Below are 13,930 nucleotides of genomic sequence, written 5' to 3' on the forward strand. Positions count from 1 at the left end.
GATGGGATTTATCCGAGGATTCTCTGGGAAGCGAGGGAGGAGATAGCAGAGCCTTAGGGTTTGATATTTGAGTCGTCATTGTCTACAGGTTTAGTAGCAGAGCATTGGAGGATTGCAAATGTGCCCTTGTTCAGGAAGGGCAGTAGAGATGACTCAGGTAATTATAGATCAGTGAGCCTTATTTTTGTTGTAGGAAAGGTTTTGGAAAGAATTATAAGAGATAGGATTTATAATCATCTAGCAAGCAATAATTTGATTTCAGATAGTCAACATGTTTTTGTCAAGGTCGTGTCTCACAAACCTTATTGAGTTTTTTGAGAAGGTGACCAAGCATGTAGATGAGGGTAGGGCAGTTGATGTGGTATACATGGACTTCAGTAAAGCCTCTGATAAGATTCTACATGGTAGGCTGTTGGATAAAATGCAGAGGCATGGAATTGAGGGTGATTTAGCAGTTTGGATTAGAAACTTGCTTTCTGAAAGAAGGCAGCGAGTGGTGTTGATGGAAAATATTCAGTCTGGAGTCTGATTACTAGTGGTGTGCCACAAGGATCTGTTTTGGGACCACAGCTGTTCATTATTTTTATAAATGACTTAGACGCAGGCATAGGTGGATGGGTTAGTAAGTTTGCAGATGACACTAAAGTCAGTGGAGTAGTGGACAGTTTGGAAGAATATTACTGGTTGCAGGAGGACTTGGATAATCTGCAGAATTGGGTTGAGAGGTGGCAAATGGAGCTCAATGCAGCTAAATGTGAGGTGATGCACTTTGGGAAGAATAGCAGGTAGGCAGAATACTGGGTCAATGGAAAGATTCTTGGTAGTGTGGATGTGCAAAGGGATCTTGGAGTCCATGTGCATAGATCCCTGTAAGTTGCCACCCGAGCCGGGAATATCATGTTGCAACTAGTGCTGCCACACTAGGAATATTGTGTACAGCTCTGGTCACCCCATTACAGGAAGGATGTAGAAGCATTGGAAAAGGTGCAGAGGAGATTTACCAGGATGTTGCCTGGTCTGGAGGGAAGGTCTTATGAGGAAAGGCTGAAAGACTTGGGTCTGTTCTCATTGGAAAGAAGAAGGTTAAGAGGGGATTTGCTAGACACATACAAGATGATCAGAGGATTAGGTAGGGTAGACAGTAGAAGTCTTTTTCCTAGAATGATGATGTCAGCTTGTAATTTGCAAAACTACAAATTGAGTGGTGATAGATTTAAGACAGATGTCAGAGACAGGTTGTTTACTCAGAGAGTGGTAAGGGCATGGAATGCCTTACCTGCCTTTAGGGGCATTTAAACAATCCTTGGATAAGCACATGGATGATAATGGGATAGTGTAGGGAGATGAGCTGAGAATAGTTCACAGGTCGGCGCAACATTGAGGGCTGAAGGGCCTGTTCTGCGCTGTATTTCTGTTTTATGTTCTAAAACTCCATTTCATGCACAAAGGTGGATAATTCCAAAACTGCAGGGTGTACATGTGGGGTTCTACACCACAATACTTTGCAATGCAAATTCTTGGAAACCAGATGGAAATGATGTGCATTTGAAAGGTTTTGTGGGTCTTGTTTTCTGAAAAGTTGAATTAACTCTGCACATTCCCCGATGAGCCTTCTCACTATATAGGACTGAAGTTAGGGGTAGGTTCTTCACTCAGCGTGTCGTAAGTTCATGGAATGCCCTGCCTGTAGCAGTGGTGGACTCTCCCTCTTTATGGGCATTTAAGCGGGCATTGGATAGGTATATGGAGGATAGTGGGTTAGTATAGGTTAGGTGGGCTTGGATCGGCGCAACATCGAGGGCCGAAGGGCCTGTACTGCGCTGTATTCTTCTATGTTCTATGTTCTAACCACAAGGGATGAACTCGGATTTCACCAGTTTCCTCATTTCCCCTCCCCACACCTTGTCTCAGTCAAATCCATCGAATTCAGCACCGCCTTCCTAACCTGAGATCTTCTTCCCGACCTCTCCGCCCCCCCCCCACTCTGGCCCTTCACCCTCACCTTGACCTCTTTCCACCTATCACATTTCCGACGCCCCTCCCCCAAGTCCCTCCTCCCTACCTTTTATCTTAGCCTGCTGGACAAACTTTCCTCATTCCTGAAGAAGGGCTTATGCCCGAAACGTCGATTCTCCTGTTCCCTGGATGCTGCCTGACCTGCTGCACTTTTCCAGCAACACATTTCCAGCCCATTTCTGGAGTTGGTGTAGAGTGCAACAAATGTGCTGCACAAGACACAGGGCTATGTTGTGGCTGCAATGGTTCCAGTCAGAACAGTTTATCCCAGTATTGGGAGCTTCTCTTCATGCTTCTACACAGTTACCATTAGATCCCACAAGGGGCTGCTGCTCCATTCTAGTTCTCATCTTTATATTGAGCCTAAGTGTTTTCAACTAAAACTGCTGTAAGTTTCCACATGATTTTGATGATATCCTTCGCTGCCTCACCGCCACTTCGTCATTTGATCCTCCACTATTATTAAACTATCAGACAGCATATCTGACAAGCAGTACTGCAGAGCTAGATGAGTACAAATTTCTCCTATTAAATATGTGAATACTGTAGCCATTGTTTTTGGTAGCATTCCAAATTCCTTTCCTTCTTTCTAGTCTACTCTATCCTACCCCCTGACAAGTGGCAACAGACTAAGATTAGCCTGAGTGTCAAAACCTGGGTGCCGTATTTGATCCCAAAAAGGAGTCCTAACTTCCCATCTGAAACGTCACTAAGATTGTTTTTTCCCACCTTTATGCCATTGCTCAATATTGCTCATCTCACTATACCTGATGGTAATACTCTCAGTGTGTCTTCATAATCTCTAGCCATAACTACTCCAATGTACTCCTGGAGTTCTCCCACATTCTACCCTTCATAAAACTGAGGTAAATCAAAATTCTGACCATCATGTCTTAACTTGAACCAAGACCCATAACCTACCACTCCTGTGATCACTGACCTCCACTGGCACCCAGTCAAGCAATTACTTGATTATAAAATTCTCATCCTTTCTTTCAAATTCCTCCATAGCACCAAGTGTACTAATTAATGGAAGCTTCTTCATCAGTCCCTTCTGCTCCTGTAGTTTAAGCTTCCACACCAGATACTGACTAGGTGGAAGAATTTGGTTACCTGAAAGAAATAAGTTATGAGGCTGGAAAGAGTAAACGTGGGGCAAGCAAGTGATGCAAGCATAGTCAATCTGCAGTTTGAAAATCAGAAGAGAATTAAGTGCAAAAAAGATGGGTAGAATCAGAGAACCATAGAATTTGCTCTGTTCTCCTAGGCAGTCCAAGGGATTAAGGATGACTTTCTTTCACTCTGGTTTGATGGGTTTTGAAATATATGATCCAATGAGGGGCAGATGATGTTTAAATGGTTTGAGGAGATGAATTGTTTCGAGTCTGACATCTTGACATCACCTCTGCACTTACTAATTAAAGTCACTTAATGTTTTTTGCAATCTTCCGGAATAAGCCTTCTTCATTTTGGTTGGTGACAAGCTCGGGGGTCCCATGAGTCAGTGGGTGTAATGGATCTTTGAAAGTGTGCAACAAGGATATTTCTGTTGTCTTCATGAGAGTCTCCTGCCACAACAGAATTCCAAGCAGAGCAATTGCTTTGAGTACATTCTTTCATGGGATGAAGGTCATTAGCAAGGCTGGCAATTGTTGCCCATCCTCCATCACCCTTGAGCTCATTGGTTTTCCAGGATCTTTCAAAAAGCAGTTGAGAGTCATCCACATTTGAGAACCAGAGTCACATGAAGGCTAAATAAGGTAAAATCAGCAGATTTCCTTCTCTAACAGTGAACCCAATGGATTTCTGTGACAAGGAGAAAGTGAGGATTGCAGATGCTGGAGATCAGAGTCAAAAAGTGTGGTGTTGGAAAAGCACAGCAGGTCAGGCAGCATTGAGGAGCAGGAGAGTTGACTTTTCGAGCATAAGCTCTTCATCAGGAACTCCTCATTCCTGGTAAAGAGCTCATGCTCGAAACATCGACTCTCCTGCCCCACGGATTTCTATGAAAATTAACAATGATTACACGTTCATCATCATATTATCTTTTTTAAAAATTCCTGATGTTATTCAAATTTCACCATCTTCTGTTTTGCAGACATGGTAGTTGTAAATATTTATTTTGATTTGTTCACCCTATATCCTTCCTCTCTAGATTATACGTTCTCCCACTTTAATTTTGTAGATACCTTCTCCTTTCTTCCAACATCCCTGTTTTTCCTTCTTCAATCTTGGCCTGCGACTGTTGGCATTTCACTATCTCTCTTGATGTTCCTCCTCTTCCTCCTGATCCCACTCCCACCCAGATCCCCATACCTAGCACCAGTTTTACAGTGCCAATTATTTAATTCACCTTCTTGTTCTCCCACTCCAGTACCACACTGTATTGCCATTCCGAAATATGTAGCTCCAACCCTTCTTGGTTCTGCTTGCACCTATCACTGTGATTTGCCCCTTTCCACCTCAGTTTCTCATTTTTCCTTAACAAGATTGAATCTGTGAATGCAATTCCAGCAATCTAGGTGTTAATGAATATTCATAGAATGCTAATAAATACAAAAGAAGTCCAAGGTTCAGAAAAATCAGCCTACCTGAAGGGTTTTCAGACCTTAATATCATTGGAAAAGTGAACTTTTGCCACCTGGCCTAATTCTTTTCCCTGGTTATCATTTCAAACATTCCAGATAGACCTGCATTGTGCCTGCCTTCTCAAGAGATGGCACATACCAGAAATAGAGCTTAACCAAAGGCAAATAAGAGGGGGAGACTCAAGGTTATTAATATCAGAAGCGAAACATTTTTTGAGGAGTTTGACGAAACAAAGGCTAGCAAATGTCCAAGACTTGACCATGCACTTTCTGGAATTGTAGAAGAGATAACTGCAGAAATGAAGGGTGTGTGAGGTATGATTTTCCAAAATTACTAACATTCTTGAATGATGCTAGCACAATTTAGAGATGTACTGGCATTATTCAAATAAAAAGGCTGAGAAAAAAACACTGGCAAGAACAGGCCAGGAAATCTTACATTGAGGAAATGTTGCAATCCATTATTAAAGTGTTAACAATATATGCTGAATGTGACAAGACAGGACAAAATCTTTTTTTGTGGAAATGTAATCAGCAGAATAGAACAAGAATTACCATTATATGTAATGTCTTTAGATTTTCAAACGGCATTTGATAATGTGCTGTGTAAAAGACTAATATAGAAGCTTAGAGACAAGGTATTGGGGTAATATATGAGATTTGATACAAGACAGATTATTTGACAAGGACCACAGGAAAGGGATAAATGGGGCATTTTGAGAGACTTGTAACACAATATGTGGAATCCTGCAAGATATGCATGAAGCCTCAGCTATTTACAATTTGTATTGGATGAGATGGAGAGATGGAGAGACTGAGTCCCTTGGCTGACGATACACAGCTAGGTGAGAATTTAAACTTTGAGGATATGAAATGTCCCCAAGGATAGGTTACTTGAATGTGCATCAAAATGACAGACTTAATATAAAGAAGTGATTTATTTTCTACGTCAGAATCGAGAAGCAGAGTATTTTTACGATAGCCTGAAACTTGTAAAATGTTGTTCAGAAAGATTTGATCATGTTTGTACAAGATACATTAAATTATCATGCAGTTACAGCAAGCAATTAGAAAAGCACATTGCATGGTGGTCTTTGTTGCAAGGAAATTGGAATTAAAGGATAAAGAAGCCTTGCTAAAATTGCATAGGGCTTTGAGAGATTACAGCTGGAATATTGTATGGAGTTTGGTCTCCATATTTAAGGAGGTATGTACAGGCTGGTACAGTGGAATTTCACTAGAAGGGCACTGGAGGAATAGGATTACCCTATGATATGAGGCTTTTTATTTTCGTTCATGTGGCTTGAACATTTTGTTTTGATTCAGTCCTGGGATGTGGGATTCACTGTCAGGGCCAATTGTCATTGTCCACCCCTAGTTACCCCTGATACAGTGGTGGCGAGCTGTCACCTTGAACTGCTGCAGTCTCTGTATTGTAGGTAAACTCACATTGCGGTTAGGGCATGAATTCCAGGATTGAGACCCAGTGGAGGAATGCTGGCATATTTCCAAGTCAGGATGTTCAGTGGCTTGAAGGGGAACCTGCAGGTTGGCATATGTATCTGCTATGCTAGTCTTTCAAGTTAATGGTGTTTGGAAGGTGCTGTCTAAAGATAATAACATTTTAATAACATTTAATAAAAATTAAAAAGGATAATTAAACAGAGTCCAACATTTCTTTCTCTGCCCCTAGAATCCCACACCATGCCACCACCAAAGTCTGACTTTGGGCTATCCAGCCCACACCATGCCACTGCCAGACTCCGTGCTCCGGGCTACACCAGGCTGTGCCTTTTCACTGCCAGAGTCTCCGCTCTGCGCTACACCAGACTATGCAAAAGTGAGGACTGCAGATGCTGGAGATCAGAGTCTAGATCAGAGTGGTGCTGGAAAAGCACAGCAGGCCAGGCAGCATCTGAGGAGCAGGAAAATTGACGTTTTGGGCAAAAGCCCTTCATCAAGCCCTTCACTATACCAACCAGGCAGTCAGGTCACAGGCTAATTGCAAGGTTATATTAAAAGCCGCTCAGATTAAGATTCTGACTCCTATCAAGAGTGTAGGAACAATTGCAAAGGTATCCTCCAAAGGTGCTTGTTGGGCACCAGAAACATCTTTGCAGCATTGAATCATAACTTAAAAGGGTGGGCTTTCAGTCCAATATGCCTGTGGAAGCATATTGTCAATGAATGTTCAATTATTTCTAATTGCCTGTTCTTTTCACATAGCCTCAGCAATATCTTCATTTCAAATAGAAACCTAATTTCCTTCAGAAAGTTATGACTGAATTCCTTTCAGGCTGTGTACTTCAAATCATAATACCTCAATAAAAGATTTTAATTCCTTAATGGTTCTTTTACTAGTTATTTTCTGTTCCCTAATAAATGCTAATTCATCATCATCCTTTTCTGGTGCCTAGTCCTTTTGTCACCAGGTTTAAAGCATCAGCATATGGCATGCCACCCTTCACTGGCTGGGAAATGGAGGGTACAAGAGTTGGCAAACCATGTTGCAGCTATATAAAACCCTTATCCAGTTGCATTTGGAGTATTGTGTGCAGTTTTGGTCGCCACACTGCTAGAAGGACGTGGAAGCTTTGGAGAGAGTGCAGAGAAGGTTCACCAGGGTGTTGATTGGTTTCAAGGGCATTGGCTATGAGGAAAGGTTCAAAAGCCTAGGATTATTTTCACTGGAAAGATGGTTGCTGAGAGCAGACCTGATAGATAGCTACAAAATTATGAGAGACATAGATATGGTGGATTGTCAGAGGCTTTTTTTCCCATAGTTGAAGCTCCAATTACAAAGGGGGCACACGTTCAAGGTGAGAGGGAGAAAGTTTAAGGGAGATGGGAGGTTTTCACACAGAGATTGGTAGAAACCTGGAATGCATTGCCAGAAGAGATGGTGGAAGCAGGCACATTGGCGACATTTAAGAGGCATCAGGATGGTTTCATGAATAGGGAGGGAATAGAGGGATACAGACTGATTAAAGGCAGAATTTTTTTTAGTTTAATTAGGGTATGAAGATCAGCACAGGCTTGGAGGGCCAAGGTGCCTGTTCCTGTGCTGTACTTCTGTTTTGTTCTTTTGTTTTTAAAGGCAATTCTGACTCAAGTGGAACTGTTGTGATGTTAGTTATAAAGTATGGGCATCCTACAGGTTTAGTATTGAGGTCTTAGAATCATAGCATCCTACAGCAAGGAGATAGGCACTTTGGCCCAAACTGGTCCATGCCGACGAAAATGTCCATCCACACGAACCCCATTTCCCTGCACTTGGCCCATATCCTTCTAAACCTGTCCTTTCTATGTATTTGTCCAAATGCCTTTTAAATGTTGTTAATGTACCCACCTCAACCACACCCACTGGCAACTCATTCCATATGTGTATCACACTCTGTGTAAAAACGTTGTCCTTTGGGTTCCCTTTTCCTCTTTCCCTTCCAACCTTAAACTGATGCCCTCTAGTCCTCAATTCCTTAACTCTGGGAAAAAGACGAAGTGCATTCATCGTATCCATGCCTCTCATGATTCTATAAGATCCCCTCTCAGTCTCCTGTGCTCTAAAGAAAAAAGCCCAGTGTGCTAAAAGCCTCCTTCACTGCCCTGTCTACCTGTGATTCCGCGATCAAAGAACCATGCACCTGAACTTCAAGGTCCCTCTGTTCCACTACACTCCTTAAGGCCCTACCATTCACCATGAAACTCCTACCTTGATTAAACTTTTCAAAATGCAAGACCTCACACTTATCTATATTAAAATCTATCTGATTTGAGTATTTTCATGAAACTCAAACTGCAGGTTCCTCCTCAAAGTGTGCAGTTAAAACAGCGATGATGTAAGCTTTAAGTGCTTCACCTGTAATTTTAACCTGTCCGTTGGACATCAGGGTTCTGGTATTTATAATATTATGAGCAACAATTGTTAGCACTTGCCTGTTGATTTGTGCTTTAAACTCCTTGCATTGCTCTGTCCATCTGATTCTTTCACCACTCAGACCATCAATGAGTGCTGATGCTGCTTCCATCTTTCTTCTACATGTTTCTGCATCTTCCAACAAGTCCTAAACAATAAAAAACAGCTTCAGTTAGTGCCAGTTCCTCAGCCCTCTGAATGTCAGCCATACAATTAGGGGTAGAATTTCTCCAGCATTCTCATCATCCATTTAAAAAGGTGGGTGGAAAGCTCAATCACTTAAAATATCAGAAATACATTTTTTTCTGTTTTGTTATTGTCTACATCAGGTGGGTAAAGTGAAAAACATTGGCTCTGGAAGGTTCTGCATCTTAATTTCTGATATTATAATTGCTCTGGACATCAGGTCATAGAGTCATAGTGATATACAGCATGGAAACAGAATCAATCCAACCCGTCCATACTGACCAGATATCCCAACCCAATTTAGTCCCACCTGCCAGCACCCGGCCCATATCCCTCAAAACCCTTCCTATTCATATACTCATCCAAATGCCTCTTAAATGTTGCAATTGTACCAGCCTCCACCGCTTCCTCTGGCAGCTCATTCCATACACGTACCACCCTCTGCATGAAAAAACTGCCCAGTTGCTCTCTTTTATATCTTTCCCCTTTCACCCTAAGCCTATGCCGTCTAGTTCTGGACTCCCCAACCCCAGGGAAAAGACTTTGCCTATTTACCCTATCCATGCCCCTCATAATTTTGTAAATCTCTATAAGGCCACCCCTCATCCTCCGGGAAAACAGCCTCAGCCTGTTCAGCCTCTCCCTGTAGCTCAAATCCTCCAACCCTGTCAACATCCTTGTAAATCTTTTCCGAACCCTTTCAAGTTTCACAACATCTTCCTAGGGTTCCTTGATGCCACAGTTGGTCGAAGGACTGTCGCTGTCACTGTCACCTCCCCAGATCCTGTTGTAATCTGAGGTAACCCTCTGTGCTGTCCACTACACCTCCAATTTTGGTGTCATCTGCAAACTTACTAACTGTACCTCTTATGCTCGCATCAAAATCATTTATGTAAATGACAAAAAGTAGAGGACCCAGCACTCATCCATGTGGCACTCTACTGGTCACAGGCCTCCAGTCTGAAAAAGAACCCTCCTCCACCACCCTCTGTCTTCTACCTTTGAGCCAGTTCTGTATCCAAATGGCTAGTTCTCCCTGTATTCCGTGAGATCTAACCTTGATAATCAGTCTCCCATGGGGAACCTTGTCGAATGCCTTACTGAAGTCCATTTAGATAACATCTACCTCTCTGCCCTCATCAATTCTCTTTGTTACTTCCTCAAAAAACTCAATCAAGTTTGTGAGACATGATTTCCCATGCACAAAGACATGCTGACTATCCCTAATCAGTCCTTGCCTTTCCAAATACATGTACATCCTGTCCCTCAGGATTCCCTCCAACAACTTGTCCACCACCGACGTCTATAGTTCCCTGGCTTGTACTTACAACCCTTCTTAAACAGTGGCACCACGTTAGCCAACCTCCAGTCTTCCGGCACCTCACCTGTGACTATCGATGATACAAATATCTCAGCAAGAGGTCTGGCAGTTACTTCTCTAGCTTCCCACAAAGTTCTAGGGTACACCTGATCAGGTCCTGGGGATTTACCCACCTTTACCCGTTTCAAGACATCCAGCACTTCCTCTTTAATCTGTATATTTTGCAAGATGTCACATCTATTTCCCTACAGTCTATATCCTTATCCTTTTCCACGGTAAATAGTGATGCAAAATACTAATTTGGTATCTCACCCATTTTCTCCCCCATTATAAACCTTTTTGAGCTATCTAAAGTGTGAAAGGCACTATATGAATGCAAGATTTACTTTTTGAATACATTCTCCTCCCTCACACAATTGATAATGTGTATTGGGTACCATAAAATGATGATGTGTAGTTAGCAGCAAAACTTGCATCTTCTTCTTACTGGTGCAATTTAAATGCATCACCATATTACATTTTTAGTGTAAATAATACATTGTACAAACACATAATTAAATTAAATATATCAAAACATAAATAAACTTGAACATTTGGACATTGATCAATAATCATATTAAAAAAAATTAGCTACAAGTACTATGGATTCTGACTCACCATTTTCTCCTTCATGGCAGCATCAAACTTGGCCTGTACCTTGTCAAGTTCAGCTTGCTTCTCATCCAGCTGTGCCTGGGCAGTTCCTAACTCCTTCATAGCCCGTTGGAGGCGGTTTTCTTGCACTGCCAAATTAGCCTAAAAACAGGTATTAAAAACAGAAACCTATCATTTCAAATCTTTTTACAAAATGTCTTCTCAGTCTCAGCACCGGCAGATTTTCCTTCTCATTGATATCAGCATGTTACAGCAATAGACGTAAACAGTATGTTAGGTGTACAGGAAAAACTGGCAATTTAAGGTAAAGGTCGGAAAGTGTGGACTCATTTACCTTGAGCTGAAGAAAGCTATATCAGAATATTTTATAATTAGAGTGAATTTAAGAACTAATAATGGTGTGTGTATGGAATTAGCTGCCACAGGAAGTGGTGGAGGCTGGTTCAATTACAATATTTAGAAGATGGGACTAGATTAATTTAGAACATCTGGTCAGCATGGACGTGTTGGACTGAAGGGTCTGTTTCCATGCTGTACGTCTCTGTGACTTTAATATAAATGCATATATACATTTGTATAAAAACACATTAAAATAGTGTACAGCTCCTACAGACAATATTCAGAACTTTCATAGAATGTTGCTTTTTATCTCAAGAGGGCTAACAAGACAAAGTGAGCAGATATTATGCTATAATTGTATGGAGTTCTACGTCAAATATATCCAGAGTACCTACTGCATTTGGTTCTGGGCACTGCAACTGAAGAAGCACAATTGATCATGAAAGAAGGAGGAGGAGGTGGGGGTCGGGGTGGTGGGGAGGAAGGCAGTGCTCATTGACTAGAATTATACCGGGGTTCAAATGGTCAAATTATGAGGATTATTTGTTACATTATCTAGATATGTATTTACTTCAGTATAGAAGATTATTGTTGACCTAATGTTTGAGATGTTAAAAGATTTTCATAGGGTGGATAGAAAGAAACTATTTCCCATAAAGGAGAATAAAGAATTATAACCTTGAAATTAGAGTCAAATTATATATGTGTGATGTGAGAGCACAAAGAGTGCTGGGAATTTGGAACTCTCTTGCCAAAAGGTGGTTGAGGTTGTGTCATTTGAAAAATCAGATATATTTTTGTTAGGCAGGATTACTGAGGGGATTTGAACCAAAGCAGGGAAAGGGACTTCTGATCCAATCAGCCATGAGCTGATTTAAATAACAGTACAGGTTCAAGTGACAAAATGACTAACTTGTGTTCTATGTTCCAATGAGTGTAAAGTAATAAAATGTATTTTGCCATTTTTCCATGAAAGGTGGTAGGAAAATTTAAGATATTCAGCTAATGCACAACTAGATATGAGCACACCTAAAACTAGACCATAAAACAAAGGCGTGGTAAAAACAATGACTGCAGATGCTGGAAACCAGATTCTGGATCAGTGGTGCTGGAAGAGCACAGCAATTCAGGCAGCATCCGAGGACAGGCTTGTCCTCGGATGCTGCCTGAATTGCTGTGCTCTTCCAGCACCACTGATCCAGAATAAAACAAAGGCACCAATGTTCCATCCTGCGTTCTTCATAAATGAAGTTTTGTAACAAGCTGGAAACCATTAACATTTCTATTTTCATTTAGACTTCTGCAAATATGAAACCATTCAAACAGCAGAGTCGACAATTCTGAAGGATATTTGTGCCGAAATCAAATCATGTAGTGAAATCTTTTCTGTGCTTTGGTTCATTTTAATGTTCTTTTTGTTCAGTATTACCTTGAGCGGCAGAACCTCTTTGTTGATAGCAAAGAAAGAAGCCATAGCTTGAGTCCAGGATAACAAACCAGCGACATTCCCACAGACCTTTTTAGCATGTTCAAATGTATAATCTTCCATCATGAAATATGGCTGGAGAAGTTCTACTGTTTCATCATTGATGGTGTCCTTTGGAAACTGCTGCAGGGCCTGGAGAAAGCCAGTGCCACTCAACAACTAGAATAAAAGAAAATAAATAAGAATTCCTTTTTACAATTCAGATTGAGTCATTGATAGAAACTGATGGCTTTAATGAGTCGATAACTTGATTAGTGTTGTATCATGTGAGTACCCTTGTACTCAGTAAATCCCCAAAATTGTACTTATGCATGAAATAAAGAACAAACAATGCAAAACACTTCGTCTTAACGTTTCTTAAAGAAAACTGTGGAGTGAATTTATAAGTCATTCACTTGACTTATTGATTCCTAAGATAAAGCCCATAGACGCAACTCTATCAATGTTCAACAGTTTTGTAACAATCAATCTGAAATGTGTGGCAGTGTCTGGAAGTGAACTTGATTTTCGTCAGTAGAACAAAATGCGCTTAATGGGCTCTGCATATAAATTGAACAATTGAAAATATCGGGATTTAATGGTGGTAGTTAATTGGTGAAAATTGCCAGAGGAGATTTGGTGGTGGGAAAAACCGTTCAATTGCGTGTGATGTCATTTCTGGATATAAATAAAGTATGAAGAGAAAACAAAATGGGCTTAGAATTATTTCACGCAGAGCCAGGTTCTCTATTTCTTTGAAGCTAATAGACTTATGTTCTGTCTGAGATGGATCATCAATTGCTTTAAGCCCAGACTGGCTGATGGTGGAGAGCAATTTCACCCCCAATATGTTTGACAGTTAATTCCACTCAAAAAAAGGATGGGGTAACTGAACACCTTGAAAATACTCAGTTAAACATGGAGAGCCAGCATGGATTCAAGACTGATAGATCATGCCTGATAAATGTCATTGAATTTCATCCTCAGAGAGGGGTAGTTCTGTCCCACCCTGCCCCCTGTAAAAACGCCATCCCATATTCCCAATTTCTTCGTCTCCGCCGCATCTGCTCCCAGGAGGACCAATTCCAAAAGCGAACAACCCAGATGGCCTCCTTCTTCAAAGACCGCAATTTCCCCCCAGACGTGATCGATGATGCTCTTCACCGCATCTCCTCCACTTCCCGCTCCTCTGCCCTTGAGCCCCGCCTCTCCAATCGCCACCAGAACAGAACCTCACTGGTCCTCACCTACCACCCCACCAACCTCCATATACATCATTTGATCCGTCGTCATTTCCGCCACCTCCAAACGGATCCCACCACCAGGGATATATTTCCCTCCCCTCCCCTACCAGCATTCCAAAAAGACCACCCCCTCCGTGACTCCCTCGTCAGGTCCACACCCCCACCAACCCAACCTCCACTCCTGGCACCTTCCCCTGCAACCAC

At 41.6% G+C, this 13,930-nt stretch overlaps 1 protein-coding gene across 1 annotated transcript in view; it reads right to left on the minus strand.

Moving 5' to 3' along the window:
• LOC122540179 (dynein axonemal heavy chain 8-like) overlaps positions 1-13,930 on the minus strand; it is a 1,249,383-nt gene that overhangs the window by 154,829 nt on the left and 1,080,624 nt on the right. The window contains exons 69-71 of the mRNA XM_043675521.1: positions 12,447-12,662; positions 10,682-10,819; positions 8,538-8,665 (exon numbers count right to left, since the gene is read on the minus strand). Of these exons, the coding sequence (XP_043531456.1) occupies positions 8,538-8,665; positions 10,682-10,819; positions 12,447-12,662 (482 nt within the window). The remainder of the gene's footprint in view (positions 1-8,537; positions 8,666-10,681; positions 10,820-12,446; positions 12,663-13,930) is intronic.

Source organism: Chiloscyllium plagiosum, chromosome 3, assembly GCF_004010195.1.
Source record: "Chiloscyllium plagiosum isolate BGI_BamShark_2017 chromosome 3, ASM401019v2, whole genome shotgun sequence".
Taxonomy (NCBI): domain Eukaryota; kingdom Metazoa; phylum Chordata; class Chondrichthyes; order Orectolobiformes; family Hemiscylliidae; genus Chiloscyllium; species Chiloscyllium plagiosum.